Genomic DNA, 18138 nt, shown 5'->3' with positions numbered 1-18138 from the left:
TAAAGGTAATAAAAATAAAACTTAATATTTTGTGGCATAAAGAATTAAGCAGCTTTTAGTAAAGCAAACTAATTCAGACCAATCCTTGGGCTCAAAAACCAGACAAACTATAAAGAACACTTGCTTCAGAGAGTTAATAAGACATTGAGGGGGAAAAAAATCCTGATGTAAAAATTGGAATCAAGACCAAAAATAGGACAGAGAACCAGGGAGATGATTCTCATCAAACCACACAGGAAGACAGCAAGAGAGAAAGCAAAGAACAAAAGATCTACAAAATAGTGAGAAAACAATTAACTAAATGGCAGTAGTAAGTCCCTACCTATCAATATATAATATAACAAAATATATCAAAAATTATTATTATAAATGTAAAAGGAATAAATTCTCCAAACAAAAACATCTAGAATAGAAGAATGGATTTTAAAAAATTAAAATCCTACAATATGCTGTCTATAAGAGACTCACTTTAGCTTTAGAGCAACACATAGACTATGTATGAAAGAGGGATGGAAAATGTATTTCAAACACTAACAACAACAATAAAAACAGGGGTAGTTATACTTAGAAACAACAGACTTTAAGTTAAAAATGGTCCAAAGACATAAAGAAAGTCATTATATAATAATAAAGGGGTCTGTACATCAAGAAGGTACAATAATTGTAATACTTGATGCACCCTAGAGTACATAAATATATACTAACACAAGGGTCGGGAACCTTTTTGGCTGAGAGAGCCTTGAATGCCACATATTTTAAAATGTAATTCCGTGAGAGCCATACAATATGTTTAACACTAAATACAAGTAAATGTGTGCATTTTATGTAAGACAAACACTTTTAAAGTACAATAAGTCTCTGAATTCTTTTTAATAATGTTGTTATGCTGTTGCTAACCAATGATGAATAAAGTACTTCTTACTAACATTAATGCGCCTTCTGGTGCTGCATGGTTTTGCTGATGGCTTTGTAGTCTGGTTGATACGTGGTGAGGCTAAGCTTCATGCAAGCATTGAGACTTCCATCCATTAAACGTGATCGCAGGTTGGTCTTAACATTCTTTAGATGTGAGAAAGACTGCTCACATGCATACATAGAGCCAAACATTGTCAGTACAGCAATACTCACACGCTGCAGTGTGTGGTATGTGACAGGAAGTGTGTTCTAAGTTTTGACAATCAGCTGGTCCGCGGGTTGAAGTTTTTTCATTTCTCCCCACTTGTGTTTACTCTCCAACTCTGCTTGCTGTCGTGCAAGTCTTTCCAAATCTTCATTCAGTGACTTGAACTTATTCACCCACATGTCTGAGGCCTTCAGGTAAGCAGCTTGTAGCTCAAAATCTCTGACAAAAACACTGGGGATGTAACTCAGGTCAGCGCTGCACACTGCACACTCGTGTGGATGGGTGATGAACTTAAAAAGACGAGCGCTCACAAAATTCTCCAAAGAGCGCTTTAAATGACTGCAGGAGATTAGATGTGAAGCCCACTAGCTGCTGGAGATCAAGATGTTGAGCAGGGTCACTTGCTGTGCATGCATCTTTAAACTCTCCCAGTTTTTCAAAGTGTGGTAAACAACCTGTTTCAATGTCTGCAATGAAGAGTTCCAGCTTGTTTTCAAATGCAAACACTGCTTGTTAAAGGGATAAGACTGTATTTCCAACGCCTTGCCTTTTCACATTGAGCTGGTTCAGATGTTCAGTCATGTCCACGAGATATTAGAACTTCAGGAGCCACTCAGAGTTAGCTAACTACGGAACCTTGATGTTTTTCATTTCAAGAAAAGTCCATATTTCACTCAGACAAGCCGTGAAACGGCTGAGCACCTTTCCGCTTGACAAGCAATGCACATTGCTGTGCAGAAGCAGACCACGATAATTATTTCCAACTTCATCCAACAGTGTTTTAAACTGGTGATCATTTAAAGCTCGGGCAACAATAAAGTTGACCACCCAAATGACTAGCAACATCACCTCACCAAGCTGCTCGCCACACATCTGAGCGCAAAGCGCCTCCTGATGTAGGGTGCAGTGAAAACTTAGGATGGGTCTCTTTTCATGTTCACGAAGAAGCTCTGCGAATACTCTTGTTTTTCCCCATCATGCACGGAGCAACATCAGTACACACTGAAATAAGTTTATTCATAGGTAGATTTTTTTCTTTAGCGAACTCAGTGAAAGACTTGAATAAATCCTCCCCTCTTGTTGTCTCTTTCGTAGGCAAAACAGCAAGACTTTCACGTAGTGTGTCACCGACAGCATACCTTGCAATCACGCTGAACTGGGATAAATGGCTTTCGTCTGTTGACTTATCCAAAGCGAGAGAAAAGAATGGTGCTGCATTTATGTCCTTCACTTGTGTTACCTCAATTTGATTTGCCATCATGATGGTACTATCGTGAACAGTTCTTGCTGACAGAGGCATGTCTTTTATTCGTTTGATTATCTTGTCTTTATCCGAAAAGCCATCAAAAAGTTCATTGGCAACATCAAGCATGAATGTTTTGGCATACTCCCCATCTGTGAATGGCTTTCTGTTTCTCACAATTGCTAAAGCACCTGCAAAGCTAGCCGAATTCCAGTCACCTTGTTGGGTCAATACACGGAGTTGCTGCTGACTAGCTTGCACTCTGCACAGTAGCTCTTGACCTGCTTTCTTCCTGCTGTCCCCCGCTGGATATTTCTATGCAAATGTAGTATGGAGTGTGTCGAAGTGCGGCTTTATATTTGACCGTTTCATTGATGCAATTTTATCATTGCATATTAGACACACTGCAGAACCGGCTCTCTCCACAAAGGCGAATTCCTCTGTCCATTCCTGCTGAAAAGTGTAATACTCCTCATCCTTTTTTCTTTTAGCCATCTTCTTCATCAAAAGGGTTTCTGCAATTAGCTAGCTGACTACTTGATTAAAAGGAGGGAAGTTTACTTTCTGACCTCACAACGACCTGTGTACGTTATGCATTATCCAATAAAAATTTGGTGTTGTCTCAGAGGACAGCTGTGATTTGCTCCAGCCACTCACAACCATGAACATGAGTGGTAGGAAATGAATGGATTGTAATACATGAGAATGTTTTATATTTTTAACATTATTTTTTTTATTAAAGATTTGTCTGCGAGCCAGATGCAGCCATCAAAAGAGCCACATCTGCCTCGCAAGCCATAGGTTCCTGACCCCGGTACTAACAAAACTAAGCAGTACACAGGAATAAACTTAAAATGAATTAAAGGCTTCAGTGTAAAACTCAAAACTATAAAAATCTTATAAGAAAACATTGGCTGGAAAATCTCAGAAATTTTCCATAGCAATATTTTTTCTGCTATACGTCGTCAGACAATGGAAATGAGAAAAAATAAATCAGACTACATCAAACTAAAACGTGTTTGCACAGCAAAGGAAACCATCATTGAATGGGAGAACATATTTGCCAATGACACAACTGATAAGGAGTTAATATTCAAAATTTATAAGGAATTTATTCAACTCAACACCAAAAGAACAAATGTGGGCAAAGGACCAGACATCTCTCCAAAGAGGAAATACAGATAGTCACTGGACATATAAAAAGATGCTCAACATCTCTAATCATCAGCGAAGCAAATTAAAACCACAATGATATCACTTCACACCTGTCTGAATGGCTATCATCAATAAATCACAAAACAAGTACTGGTGAGGATTTGGAGAAAAGGGAAACTTCATGCACCATTAGTGGAAATGCAGACTGACGTAGCCACTGTGGAAAACAGCATGGTGTTTCCTCAAAAAATTAAAAATGGAACTGCCTATGACCCAGCTTCTGGGAATATATCCAAAGAAACCTGAAACACTGATTTGAAAGAATATAGGCACCCCCATGTTAATTCCAGCATTATTTACAACAGCTAGGATTTGGAAGCAGCACAAGTATATATTAGCAGAAGAGTGGATAAAATAATCAGTGGTACATTTACACAATGGAATACTACTCAGCCATCAAAAAGAAAATCTTACATTTTGACGGCATGAATGGACCTGCAGAGTTAAGTAAAATAAGCTAGTCAGAGAAAGACAAATACCATATGATTTCACTTCTATGTGGAATCTACTGATCAAAATGAACTAACAAAATAGAAACAGACTCATAGATACAGAGAACAGACTAACAGCTGTTGGCGGGGCAGGAGGTTGGGAAGCTAGATGAAAAAGAAATTGAGCAAAAAAAATCATAGACATAGACAACAGTATGGTGATTAACAGGTGATTAACAGAGGGAAAGGGGGGTGGGGCAGATAGAAGAGGGAAAATGGGGGATAAATGGTGACAGAAGGAGACTTGATTTCAGGTGGTAAACACACAATACAATTTACAGATGATGTATCATAGAATTGTACACCTGAAACCTACATGATTTTATTAACCAATGTCACCCTAATAAATTTTAAAAATTTTAAGTAAGAATCAAAAAAATAAAAGGAGAAACAAATAGCAATACAATATTAGTTGGGGACTTCCATAGCCCACTCTAAACAACCAGTAGATCATTCAGACAGAGAAGCAATAAGGAAACAGCAGATTTGAACAATGGCATAGTAGGCCAAAGGTACCTAACAGACATACACAGGACATTCCATGCAACATCAACAGAATAAACATTCTTCTCAAGCTCACACAGAACATTTCCTAGAATATATCACATATTAGGCCATGAAACAAGTCTCAGAAAATTCAAGAAAATATAAATTACATTGAGTATCTATCTCCAGTTACAACAAAATGAAACTAGAAATCCTAACAGAAGGAAAGCTACAAAGTTCACAAGTACATGGAAATTAAACAATCCTCTCCCAAATAACCAATGGATCAAAGAAACCAAGAAAGAAAAAAAATATATAAGACAAACAAAAATGAAAACACAACATACCAAAAATTTAAGGGATACAGCAAAAGCAGTACTAACAGGGAGGTTTATAGGAATAAACACCTACATCAAGAAAAAAAAAAATCTTGCCTGACCTGTGGTGGCGCAGTGGATAAAGCGTCAACCTGGAAACACTGAGGTTGCCGGTTCAAAACCCTGGCTTGCCTGGTCAAGGCACATATGGGAGTTGATACTTCCTGCTCCTCCCCCTTCTCTCTCTCTCTCTCTCTCTCTCTCTCTCTCTCTCTCCCCACTCTTTAAAATGAATAAAAAAAAAAAGAAAAAAAAAAAAAAAAAAGAAAAGAAAAAAAAAATCTTAAACAAACAACCTAAATTTACACCTCAGGAAACTAGTAAAAGAATAAACTTAGACTACAGTTAGAAGAAAAAAGGTAATAAAAAAGATTAGAGAAGATATAAATGAAATAGAAAATAGGAAAACAATAGAAAAAAATTAACAAAACCAAGAGTTAGTTCTTTGAAAAGGTAAACAAAATTGAGACTACACTAAGATAAAAAGAGAAAACACATATAAATAAAACTTAAAAATGTGGCCCTAACCGGTTGGCTCAGCGGTAGAGCGTCAGCATGGCATGCAGGAGTCCCAGGTTCGATTCCCGGCCAGGGCACACAGGAGAAGCACCCATCTGCTTCTCCACCCCTCCCCCTCTCCTTCCTCTCTCTCTCTTCCCCTCCCACAGCCAAGGCTCCATTGGAGCAAAGATGGCCCGGGCACTGAGGATGGCTCTGTGGCCTCTGCCTCAGGTGCTAGAATGGCTCTGGATGCAACAGAGCGACGCCCCAGAGAGGCAGAGCATCGCCCCCTGGTGGGCATGCCGAGTGGATCCTGGTCGGGCGCATGCGGGAGTCTATCTGACTGCCTCCCCATTTCCAGCTTCGGAAAAATGAAAAAAAAAAACTTAAAAATGAAAGAGGAGACATTAGAACTGATACTACAAGAGAATACTATGAACAGCTATCCACCAACAAATTTGAAAACTTAGAAAGACATAAATCCTAGCAACATATATTCTACCAAGACTGAATCATGAAGAAATAGAAATTCTGAACAGACTAATAAATAAGGAGATTCAAATAATCAAAAACCTCCCAACAAAGGAAAGCCCACCACCAGATGCATTCACTGGTGAATTCTACCATACATTTCAAGAATTTATTCTAATTCTTGTCACACTCTTCTAAAAAATGTAATTGAAGGGAACACTCCTAAACTCATTTTACAAGGCCAGCATCACCCTGACACTAAAACCAGAAAAGAATAGTAGCAGAAACAAAAACCAGTATCACTGATGAATACAGATGTAAAATCTCTCAGCAAAATACTAGCAAACTGAATTTAGCAGCACATTAAAAGGGTCATACACCATAATTAAGTGGGATTCATCTCTGGGATGCAAGGATAGTTCAATGTATGCAAATCAATAAATGTGATACATCACATGAACAGAATAAAAGATAAAATTCACATGATCATCTCAATAGATGCTGAAAAAAAACATTTGACTAAATATATACAATATCCATTCATGATAAAAACTCTCTCAGTAAATTGAGTATAGAAGGAATCTACCTCAGATAATAACTGCCATATCTAACAAGCCCACAGATATCATCTTAAACTCAATGGCAAAAGGCTGAAATCTCTGCCTCTAAGATCAGGAATGAGACCAGGGTGCCCACTCTCAACACTTCTATTCAATATAGTATAAGAAGTTCTAACCAGAGCAATAAGGCATTCAAAAAAAAAGAATGTAAAAATTCCTCTGCTTGCAGACAATACAACCTTATGTGTAGAAAATAAGAGACTCCACCAAAAAAATGTTAGGAATAATGAACAAATTCAGTAAAGTTACAGAATACAAAATCAATATACAAAAATTGCTTCTATACACTAAAAATGAATTATCAGGAAAATGAAGAAAATAATCCATTTACAGTAGTATCAAAAATAATAAAATACTTAAAAATAAATTAACCAAGGAGGTAAAAGATCTGTACACTAAAAATTATTAAACACTCATGAGGCCTGGCAAGGCAAAGGCACAGTGGATAGAGCATCGAACTGGTACGCAGAGGACCCAGGTTCGAAACCACAAGGTCGCCAGTTTGAGCGTGGGGTCACCAGCTTGAGTGCAGGGTTGCCAGCTTGAGCCAAGGTCACTGGCTTGAGCAAAAAGTCACTCGCTCTGCTGTAGCCCCCTGGTCCAGGCACATATCAGAAAGCAATTAACAAACAACTAAGATGTGCCCCAATGAATTGATGCTTCTCATCTCTCTCCCTTCCTGTCTGTCTCTATCTGTCCCTCTCTCTGTCTCTCTGTCTCTGTCACACACACACACACACACAAAAACCTCATGAAAAAAGTTGAAGACAAATAAATGTAAAGCTATGAATTGGAAGAATTAATATTGCTAAAATGTCAATACAACCAAAAGTAATCTATAGATTCAGTGCAGTTCCTATCAAAACTCCAATGGTATTTTTTATGAAAAAAAATCCTAAAATTTATATGGAACCACAAAAGACCCCAATTGCCAAAGCAATTTTAAGTGAGAAGAACAAAGCATCACACTTCCTGATTTCTAACTACATTACAAAGCTATATTATAATAATTTAAAGAGTATAGTCCTGGCGTAAAAACAGACACACAGACCATCAATTTTCAACAGGTGTGCCACGTGAATATTTAAAACATACACTAACTGACTATTCAGTCAGGGGCACTAACCTCTTTTCCCTTAGATGTCAAATAAAAAAAATGACAATAGCTAACACAACATTAGCAATCTGGTATGAATGAATCAAAATTATATCTGTATTTTTTTTCAGACTGGCAAAATATATTTTTTGGTGTGCTGCAGAATTTATGTGTGCCACGAGATGAAAAAGGTTGAAAATCACTAACACAGACCAATGAAACAGAATCAGGAATCCGGAAATAAACAACATGCATATACAGTCAACCAATATTTCACAAAGGAGCCAAGAACACTCATGGAGAAAAGACAGTATCTTTAATAAATGGCTGCAGAAAAACTGGATATTAAACTGAAACCCTACCTTACACCACTCACAAAAATTAATTTGATAATACAAGTAATTTATACAAGGTAATACAGTGAAATGAAACAAAAAACCTCTTAGATCACCTAAATAATTACCTGCTTAGGTAAAGTTAGGTTGTGGGTGCTCTCACTATAACCAATAGCCGTAAAGAGCTTATCTTTTTCATCTGGAGTCATAAGGTCATCAATAGCTAAAAGAAAAGATAATTATTTTAAGAAATCAATTGCTTCAGTTTCATAAGTACAAAAAAACACAAGTGCCTTAAAGTCAATAGAAAAACCTAAAGCAAAAGGAGCCAGGTAATTTCCTCTAATATATGACTTTGACTAGTTAAAAAAATAAATCATGTCTTTGCTATTTTTAGAAAAAGAAAAAGCAAAGATATGTCATTTAGGGAATTCAGGTCTCCTATAAGGATTTTAGAATTCCTTAAGTATTTTAAAAGTTAAGTGAAACTTCTAATTATAAATAAATATCCATATTAAAAGTAATTAGAAAAGTTAAATGTCTTTATTTCTAATTTCAACTTTTTAAATTTCACACAAATAATTTTTTTCAAAAAAATCAAAGTTTTGTTTAAATTTAATAAGTATAGAAATTGCCAGTCTGATGTATTTGCTTTTATGTTTATTGCATTGAACTACTTTTATTTCAAAAGTATTATGAAATAAAATTCAACTAACTGGCTAAAATATAATATATAGTTCTGTCTTATCAGTATACAGTAAATTACTTGACCTAAAACTTACTTTCAGGAATCAAAGATTCTTCATCTTTTTTCTTAGATTCCTTCTTACCCCAAAACCCACTAAACCAGCCTCCACGTTTCTCGCCTGTGTCAGTAGACTTTTTCCTTAATTTTTGTCCAGATCTAATCACCTAAAAAAAATAACAATATGTAATTAAAGAGTAAATGTCCTCTTCATTTTCAGGTGTAGCCAGGTAAGAACAATGATTAATTGTTTTAAACACTATATTAGGTTAAAAAGTCAATGAAGACAGTTCTCTCCAAAATCATGTTCAATATGCAGTTAATGTAGTCTATTAATTTACTTTACATACCTACTAACAGCATTTTGTTAGGAATATAGTCAAGAGTTCAAGTGAAATTTTTCTGAACACTCAGTCTTCCAAATATTTAAGTTACGGAGCAGCTAGGACCACATATTTCTAAGCAATACCATCTTCCAAATTTTTAAGTAAAGAGCCACTGAGACAGAAAGAATAACGTTTCCACATTGTTTAAAACAATCCTATTTCCGAATTAATATACACTGCTGGCTAATTTATAGGACTAATCCACAGCAGCAACAAATACCTTTTAAGAAAATCATACTCTCTGACCCAACAATTGTACCTTGGAGAATTTGTCCTTAGTAAATAAGAGATATTTAAGAAAATATATAGACAAGGCTATGCATTATAGTGTCACTTATAATTAAATATAATAATGAAGTATAGAAAATAATGAAGCAAATTCTGGTATAGAGAATGAAATACTATTCAGCTATTCAAAATGATGTTGGGTTAAATAATCCTATGGAACACTATAATAATTTTTTTAAAGAAAGAAAAGTTATAAAATCTTTTCTTGACTCCATGTTCCCTACCCATTACCACTCACATTTATCTCTTTACTCCCCCTTACGGTAAAGACTCATACTGTCTATACTTACTGCCCCAATTCCTAGTCTTCTTCTCTCTCATGCCTATCAAATTTCAACCCACACTATTCTACAAAAATTGCTCTTTGACTTCTTTTTTGTCATTCAATGATCAATTTTCAGATCCATAGTGGCATAAACCCTCCACAACCCATCCTTCATGCTAATTATAACTAAAAAATCTGAATGAGACATAAAATACATCTACCACAGACTGAAAACGCAAAGTAGCAGACAGTGTAGGAGAGTCAAAACTTTGAGGAGTACGTTGAAAAGAGTGAGTTTCCATTTTTCCCCATATATTATGCCCTACCCCATAATTTCTCCATTCTGGATTTTTGTCCTTGGGTCCTCCTCTTGCTTCTAACCAATATAATATGACAAAAGTGACAAGATGCACTGATTATGTATATAAAATTACAGCAACTGTCTTGCTGCAGTTTCGCCCTTTGAAGAAACAAGCTGTCATGTTGCAGGCTGTCTATGTTGGGAGGCCCATTTTGTAAGGAACTGAAGTGATATTTATGAGCTGAGGGCAGCCTCTAACCAGTATCTGGCAAGAACTGAAGTCCTCCATTACACAGTCACAAGAAGCTAAATTCTGCCAACAAAAGCAGGTCCTTAATCAGTTATGCCTCAGATAAACAGAAGTCCCAGACAACATCTTGATTGCAATATTTTGAGCCCTTACCTTAAGCAAAGGACTCAGGTAAGCCACACCTAGAATCCTGACCCACAAAAGCTCTGAAATAACAAATGTGTGCTAAGCCACAAAGTTTGGTATGCAGCCATAGAAAACTACTTCACATCACTCTGCCCTGAGGGAACACCTCAATCATGGAGCAACACAGAGGTAAAGACAGTTTTTAAAGCCCTGAAACACCATAGTCTGGTCACAGAACGAGCAAATGGAATCCATGAAAGCCCGAGTGTACAGAGAAAACTCTTGGGAGGGGGAAGAATCAGAGAACACAATATCTGTATATCTAAGGTCTACCGGAACAAAATACAAATTTTTCTTGCCGTCAATAAACTTTATTAAATAATATCATTGCGGCCCTGGCCAGTTGGCTCAGTGGTAGAGCGTCAGCCTGGCATGCAGAAGTCCCGGGTTCGATTCCCGGCCAGGGCACACAGGAGAAGCGCCCATTTGCTACTCCACCCCTCCCCCTCTCCTTCCTCTCTGTCTCTCTCTTCCCCTCCCGCAGCGAGGCTCCATTGGAGCAAAGATGGCCCGGGCACTGGGGATGGCTCCTTGGCCTCTGCCCCAGGCGCTGGAGTGGCTCTGGTCGCAACAGAGAGACGCCCCGGAGGGGCAGAGCATCGCCCCCTGGTGGGCATGCTGGGTGGATCCCGGTCCGGTGCATGTGGGAGTCTGTCTGTCTCTCCCCGTTTCCAGCTTCAGAAAAATACAAAAAAAAGAAAATAATAATAATAATAATAATAATAATATAATTGCCATTATTATTAATGATTTCTTCCCAGTGTGAGGGCAGTTTGTATATCCCATTTTTCAAAAATGTTTTATCTTTTGATGCGAAAAATAGAACCAGTGCTTGTTTGATATCTTCTTCACTTTTGAATTTTTGCCCTTCAAAAAATTTTGTAAAGACAAAAACAAGTGATAGTCGGAGGGTGCTAAGTCCGGGGAATATGGTGGATACAACAAAATTTCCCAGCCTAGTTCTGCAATTTTTTGACGAGTCCCCAAAGCAGCATGTGGCCTGGCATTATCATGATGCAGTATGATGTTCTTCCTATTGAACATCGCCTGCCTCTTTTCTAAACTTTTAATTAATTTGCTACGTCAGTATATATACATTAAGTGATAAAAATAGAGAGGCACACATGCGCCAAATAAACATGTGCTTACGTGTCGAAACTTGTTGTGATAAAAATGAACAGAACTTTCTGGTAGACCTTATAAATATGCACAAATTTCAGTCTAATTAAACTTCCTATGTATGAAACTGACTAAAATGGAAACAGCACAGGTTCAAAGACCTGAACTGAGATATGAACAATATGCACAAGTCTCAAATTTCTATAGTGTTCATGTGCAAAAGACATAAACCAAAATACAAAGGATTGAAAAACTGAATTGAGATTTGAAACATTATCCACAGAAGACAAACAAAGATCAAACCCTAAGCAGATAGTGTACTAAGACAAAAATGTCAATTGTTTCCAGAGGATAACAGGACTCAGGGACTACACAATATTCACGATGTCCAGGATACAATACAAAATTACTTGACATATGAAAACAAAACAAACAAAAACCCAAGAAAATATGACCAGCTCTAAAGGGAAAAAAAACAAACAACAGATGCCAATAATCAGAAAACCTAGATGTTGAAACTATCAGAGACTCTGTAACCTATATTACATGAGATAAAGGAAAATACACTTAAAGGTATTAAAATGACGAAAATTTTTGACAAGAGAAATGAACACTTTATAGAAACAATAGGAATTTTAAGACCTGAGAAACACAATATCTGAAGTAGAAAACTCTGAGTATGGGCTCTATAGTAAAACAGAAACAAGAGGAAAGAGTAAACTTGAAGACAGAGCTATAGAAATTTTCCAATCTAAAGACCAGAGAGAAAAAAAATTAGTAAAAAAATGAACAAAGCCTCAGGAACTTGTGATATACTATCAAAGGGTCATATATACATATGTATATGTGTACATATGTATGAGTATGTTCATAAAGTCATTTTAAGATATAAGATCTAAAACATCTCATATTTGAGAAAGATAATGGTCAATTCTCAGTCCTCAGCTTAGATGCATCTGTCACAGTTGATCACTCCCTCTTCCTTGATATTCTTTCTTCACTTGACTTTGAGGAAATTATAGTCATAGGACTTCCCTCCTACATCTCTAGCAACTCCTCTGTGGTCACCTTTGTCCTCTGACCTATAAACAATAGAATGCTGTGGGTCTTTCAAGACCACCCCTTCTCTAGCTACTCTAACTCCTTAGGTGATTTCATCCAATGTCATAGCTTGAAATGCTATCTGTGTGCTGACTCCCACTAAATTTCTATCTCCAACACAGGCTCCTCTTCTAACTTCACATTCATATATTCAATTGCATACTTCATATACTATCCACATTAATGTCTAAAAGACAGCTAAAACTTAATAGGTCACAAGCTGAACTCATCTTCTCCCATCTCATCCAAACTTGTTCCATCTAGTCTTCACCATCTCATTTCAAGGCAACTCTGTCTTCCCAACTGCTCCATTTCTCTCTCTCATCAGTTGGGAAATAGTGACTCTATCTTCAAAACATATCCAGAATTTGACTCTTAGGCATCACTCCAGTACAATCATTCCCAACCATGCTACTGTTATTTCTCAAGTACTTCAACAGCATTCTAACTAATCTCTGTGTTTTCAGTATTGTGCTCCCTCCTACACTTGTCTTCAAAATAGCAGTTAGAGGAATTTTCAAAACTTAAGTTAGATTATAAAATTATGTTTGTAAAAAGGTTCCCTAATTCAGTGTAAAGGCCAAAATCCACACAATTGCTTTTAAGACTCTACACAATCTAGCATCCTCCCCAACTCCAACACCCCCTCACTTCTCCTGCCTTCCTTCTCTGACTGCATTAATCACCAGTCTCCTCTCTCATCACTCTGCTTAGTTCCTTCAGTGAGCCAGTTAAACTCACCCCAAAACCTTTCAACTTGCTATGTTCTTCCTGACTGGTACACTTTTCCTCAGGTATCTTTCTGATCAGCTCCCCCACCTTCTTCAGCTCTTTGCTCAAATGCATCCTCAGTGAAGCTTTCCCTGACCACCTTATTTAAAACTGCAACCCCATTATCATCACTGCCCAGCCTCAGCACTATTTTAATCACTTTCTACTTTATTTTCATTTGTTTTTATCATTCTTCCCATTATAACTTAAGGGATTTTTGTCTGGTTCAGTTCTGAATGCTAATGCAAATCATAATGATGATAAAGAAAAAAGGTCACTTCTTTGGTGATTACTATATGCCAGGCACATAATAGAGTGGTTTATATCAATTATCACCTACTCCTCATAACAGCTCTATGATGCAGGTACTATGAATTAATCCTATTTTATAAATGAGAAAAATGAGAGACAGAGATGTTAAACAGCCAGCCCAAGGTTACACAAGTATTAGCTGGCAAAACTGGGATTATAATCCAGACCATCTGAATCCCAAGTCCACACTCCTAACCATAATGCCAAGACAGCAATTTTTCAACCAGTGTTGCAAAAGAATTTAAAAAACATGTAATAACTATTTAGTCAAGGGCACTGACCTCTTTACCCTTAGACTGTCAAGTAAAAAATGATAACAGCTAATACAACAACCACCATCCAGTGTGAATAAACCAAAATTATACCTATTTTTTTGTCTCAGAATTTTAGTAATTGGTTTCTGGGTGCCATGAGATGAAAAAGGTTGAAAATCGCTGTGCTAGTACAACAACCTCTCAATGAATATTTGCTAGTAAAGGAATGAACAAGTATATTTGCTTTTAATCCCATTAAAAAACATAAGCATGTGTATGGAGATCTATCAATGTAAAAAAGAATAAAAGAATATACAGAAATGTATTAACAACAGTTATTGGTGTGTGATATAATGGGTGTTTCTTTTTGTGTGTGTGTGGCTCTATATTTTATAACTTTTCTATAATGAACTGTATTGAACTTCTAATTTATATTTTAAATACAAAAAAACATGTTACAGAATAACAGAGAAAACATGGAACAATGGAGAGAAGGTGCCAAGTGGGATAAATTAGCAATTACAAAACATTATAAACAGATTGATTCCAATTTTGAAAAAAAAGAAGGAAAAAGGAAGAAAGAGAAGAGAAAGAAAGGGAGGGGGGAAAATGGAGCAAGGACAGAAAATAGATCAGTGAAGGGAAGGAAGAAACAGAGAAGATAAAAGAAAGCAATGAAGTGGAAAAAATGGAGGGTAAGAAGCATAAGTAGGTACACACACATGGAAAAACACTAAGAGTCTGTATGTCAAAAGTTAACAGGTTAGCATTCTGTGTTGCTAAAATTATGGGTGACTTTCTTTTAGGAGGTGAGTTAAAATTTTTTAATAGAATTTAAAATCCTTCCCCTTAATATCACCTTTTTTGCTTCAATATTTTAATTTTTTCCTAAGACAAAATTAAGCTGTGAAAACTCAACCTTTATTCTCAATTAAGCAAATCTCAACATCATCTCATGAAACTTAAGATTTCTTAATCCAGGTTTAAAGGAATAATATTAACATGTTTAAAAAAAATCAGTTAATAAAAATACTTACCTCAACTTGAGCTTGTTGCCTTGCTAAAACTATGTTAAAAACATCTAGAGACTTTTCTAAATCCTATAAAATAAAGAGACACTTGTAAACAAGAAACACGATTATTAGATAGAATATTTTTTTCTTCTATGATATCTAGGCTGATAACTAAACTAGTCCATGAACAAATAGGGTTTGTGATCGAATGAAAGTATAAGTATAAATTTGAACAAGCACTTGGCTTTTACCTTTTTAACTTTTGCAATGTAAGAAATTAGCTTCCTTTCTTTTTTGTTTTAATTTTAGTGAAAGAAGGATAAACTGCTGCATGCGCCCCAACTGGGATCCACCCAATAAGTGCACTAGGGGGCAAAGTGTTGCTACATTGTTCAGCAACCAAGCTCTTCTTAACATCTGAGGTGGAGGCTATCGAGCCATTCTCAGAGCCTGGGCCAACTTGCTCCAATTGGGCCATGGCTGTAAGAAAACAAAAGAGAAGCAAGAAGGGGTGGAGTGGAGAAGCAGATAGGTACTTCTCCTGTGTGCCCTGACCAGGAATCAAAACTGGGACTTCCACATGCCAGGCCAATGCTCTACCACTGAGAAAACTGACCAGGGCAAGAAGTCAATTTTCAAGAAACTAATTTTCCTTAATGAATATGGAAATAAAAATTTAATGACACCAGGCCCTGGCCGGTTGGTTCAATGGTAGAGTGTTAGCCCGGCGTGTGGAAGTCCCAGGTTTGATTCCCAGCCAGGGCACAAAGGAGAAGTGCCCATCTGCTTCTCCACCCTTCTCCCTCTCCTTCCTCTCTGTCTTTCTCTTCCCCTTCCACAGCCAAGGCTCCATTGGAGCAAAGTTGGCCCAGGCGCTGAGAATGGCTCCATGGCAGCTCCATGGCCTATGCCTCAGGCACTAGAATGGCTCCAGGTGGAATGGAGCAATGCCCCAGATGGGTAGAGTATCACTCCCTGGTGGGCATGCCGGGTGGATCACGGTCAGGCACATGCAGGAGTTTGTCTCTCTGCTTCCCTGCTTCTAACTTCTGGAAAAACAAAAAAATGTAATGAGACCATTACAATATACAGATAACCATTTATGCAAATGAAAATAAGAATATTTCGAAGAGGAGCTTGTTTTAAGTATTATCCTGTGGTTCTTACTTCTGACTCCATTGTATTGATATATTGTACTAAAGGCACCATTATAAATCATCAAATTTTAAAATGTAATACTCTGCAAATTGCAAGTAATCTAAAGTAGAAATTGATTTGGGGGATCTACATGAAAGTATGTAAGAGGACTCTAACATATTCTAGTGACCTGCATGTCAGGTGCTCTGTTTTCTCTCACACATATCTCACAACTCTGTAAAACAGATACTGTTTCCATTTTATACAAGAGAACATGAGACCTGAGCTGTAAGAAACTTGATGCCTTTTCTAATATATAATACTAGTGACTGTCATATACTTCATTATATCAGGAATTCAATTATCTGCATTATGAATTTGTGGCAGAAAGTTATATAATCAGGATCAGATAATATCAAGCAAATTACATATTCAGTGTGGTGTTTTTCTGTATTTCAAAAGGGGGTAAATAGGACTTCTCTTATCTTGAGAATAAGAGCTGTTTTTTATAAATGATACTTTGAACTCTTTTTTAAAAGCCACTAACAAACCTTAAATATATATCTGGCTAATAATAGCTCTGATAATGATTTTCTAAACATTATTAAAAATACCAAACATATTTCTCCAAATAGTTTATAGTAACCTCATTTTATCTGGTATTAGGATAGGTGGGAAAAGGTTTCTTTTAAAGGAGAAAAAAAATTGGAAAAAATACTGTGCATTTTCCCATAAAATTCTCTCAAAAAGAGATCAGCCCTATTCTTTCTAAAATTATATTTTAATTTAAATTAAATGTAAAAGAATAAACATTAAAAGATAATTTAACAAATAATACCTTTTACTGATATATGCAAGATATACCTGAATTTGTTTCTGTATTTCTTCTGGGACTTTAGCCTGGGTTAACTTGTTTTTGTAGGCACTTTTATAACTCTTGAGCAACTGCCTGTGCTTTTTTATGTTACTCCATGACCACATCTGTGTGTACCTTCTTATATGAACTTCAAGAACAGAATCAATTGCATATTTCCACCTGCAAATCAAATTTTTTAATGCTCATCTGAACATAAAGGTTTAAGAAGAGGCAGAAAATAGCTTTGATTTGTTAGACCTACCCTGTAATACTTTTTGTTAGGTGCCTTCCTATTAGAGCACAGCAATAAGATTTCAATTCCACAGTACAATTCTCTGACTTAAATAGATTATGAAATGAACAAATCACTGCAGGAAGAGTGTTGATCAAAGCAAAATCATAAAGACACTAAATGACATGCTGTGCAAAATTAGTAATATCCAATATGGTTATAACATTGAGACCACATGGATGACAAATGTAAGACCAAAAACTTAAAAAGTCTTGAATACTAAGAATTTAGAAATAATCTGGGAGCAGAAGTATAAATAAATGTTTATGAAAAATAGTAACAAGGAGAGAATATAAAAGATACCACTCTCATGTTTATGAAAAAGAAAAAAGTGGCTTCATTATAAGGCTTTAAAGTAACTTGAATCTGAGAGTTTCTAACTCTATGATTATATGTTTCTTATTAAAAAAAAAAATTCTAACTTACCATTGTCGACCATTGGTATGAAGTGGTAAATAAGGTTTATATTTCCTGTAAGGGACATTTCTAACCATGTAATCCACTGACTCCAAAAGGTCAATCATACTTAAGTACTATTAAAACAAAAAGAAATTGCACACATAAATATTAAAGCAATATAAAGCTACTGAAGCTCACATCCAACCACCAATACGACAAGTCGGTAAATACCTAGTAAATACCTCAAATAAAGGAAAACACACACACGTAACATGACTGTAAGATAAAGAAAGAGGAAGTCTAGCTTCTATTTTTTTATAATGCATTTCTACCTAAGGGTTGTTACCATATGACTATTCAGCACTTAACATGTGAATAGTCTGAACTTAAATGTATTCTACATGTAAGATATACCTCAGATTTCAAAGACAAGTAAAAGAAAGGATATAAAATATCTTAATTTTTATATTAATTACATGTTAAAATGGTAATATTCTAGACCAGG

At 36.2% G+C, this 18138-nt stretch overlaps 1 protein-coding gene across 4 annotated transcripts in view; it reads right to left on the bottom strand.

The window, feature by feature from the left end:
* VPS13C (vacuolar protein sorting 13 homolog C) overlaps positions 1-18138 on the bottom strand; it is a 223006-nt gene that overhangs the window by 146058 nt on the left and 58810 nt on the right. For all 4 annotated transcript variants that reach the window (XM_066274748.1, XM_066274749.1, XM_066274750.1 and 1 more), the window contains 5 exons: positions 17661-17767; positions 16951-17122; positions 14974-15036; positions 8741-8870; positions 8087-8181 (listed from right to left, as the gene is read on the bottom strand). In XM_066274748.1, the coding sequence (XP_066130845.1) occupies positions 8087-8181; positions 8741-8870; positions 14974-15036; positions 16951-17122; positions 17661-17767 (567 nt within the window). The remainder of the gene's footprint in view (positions 1-8086; positions 8182-8740; positions 8871-14973; positions 15037-16950; positions 17123-17660; positions 17768-18138) is intronic.

This window comes from Saccopteryx bilineata, chromosome 4, assembly GCF_036850765.1.
Source record: "Saccopteryx bilineata isolate mSacBil1 chromosome 4, mSacBil1_pri_phased_curated, whole genome shotgun sequence".
Taxonomy (NCBI): Eukaryota; Metazoa; Chordata; class Mammalia; order Chiroptera; family Emballonuridae; genus Saccopteryx; species Saccopteryx bilineata.
The sequence above is the reverse complement of the archived record's forward strand: the minus strand, read 5'-3'. Positions and strand labels throughout refer to the sequence as shown.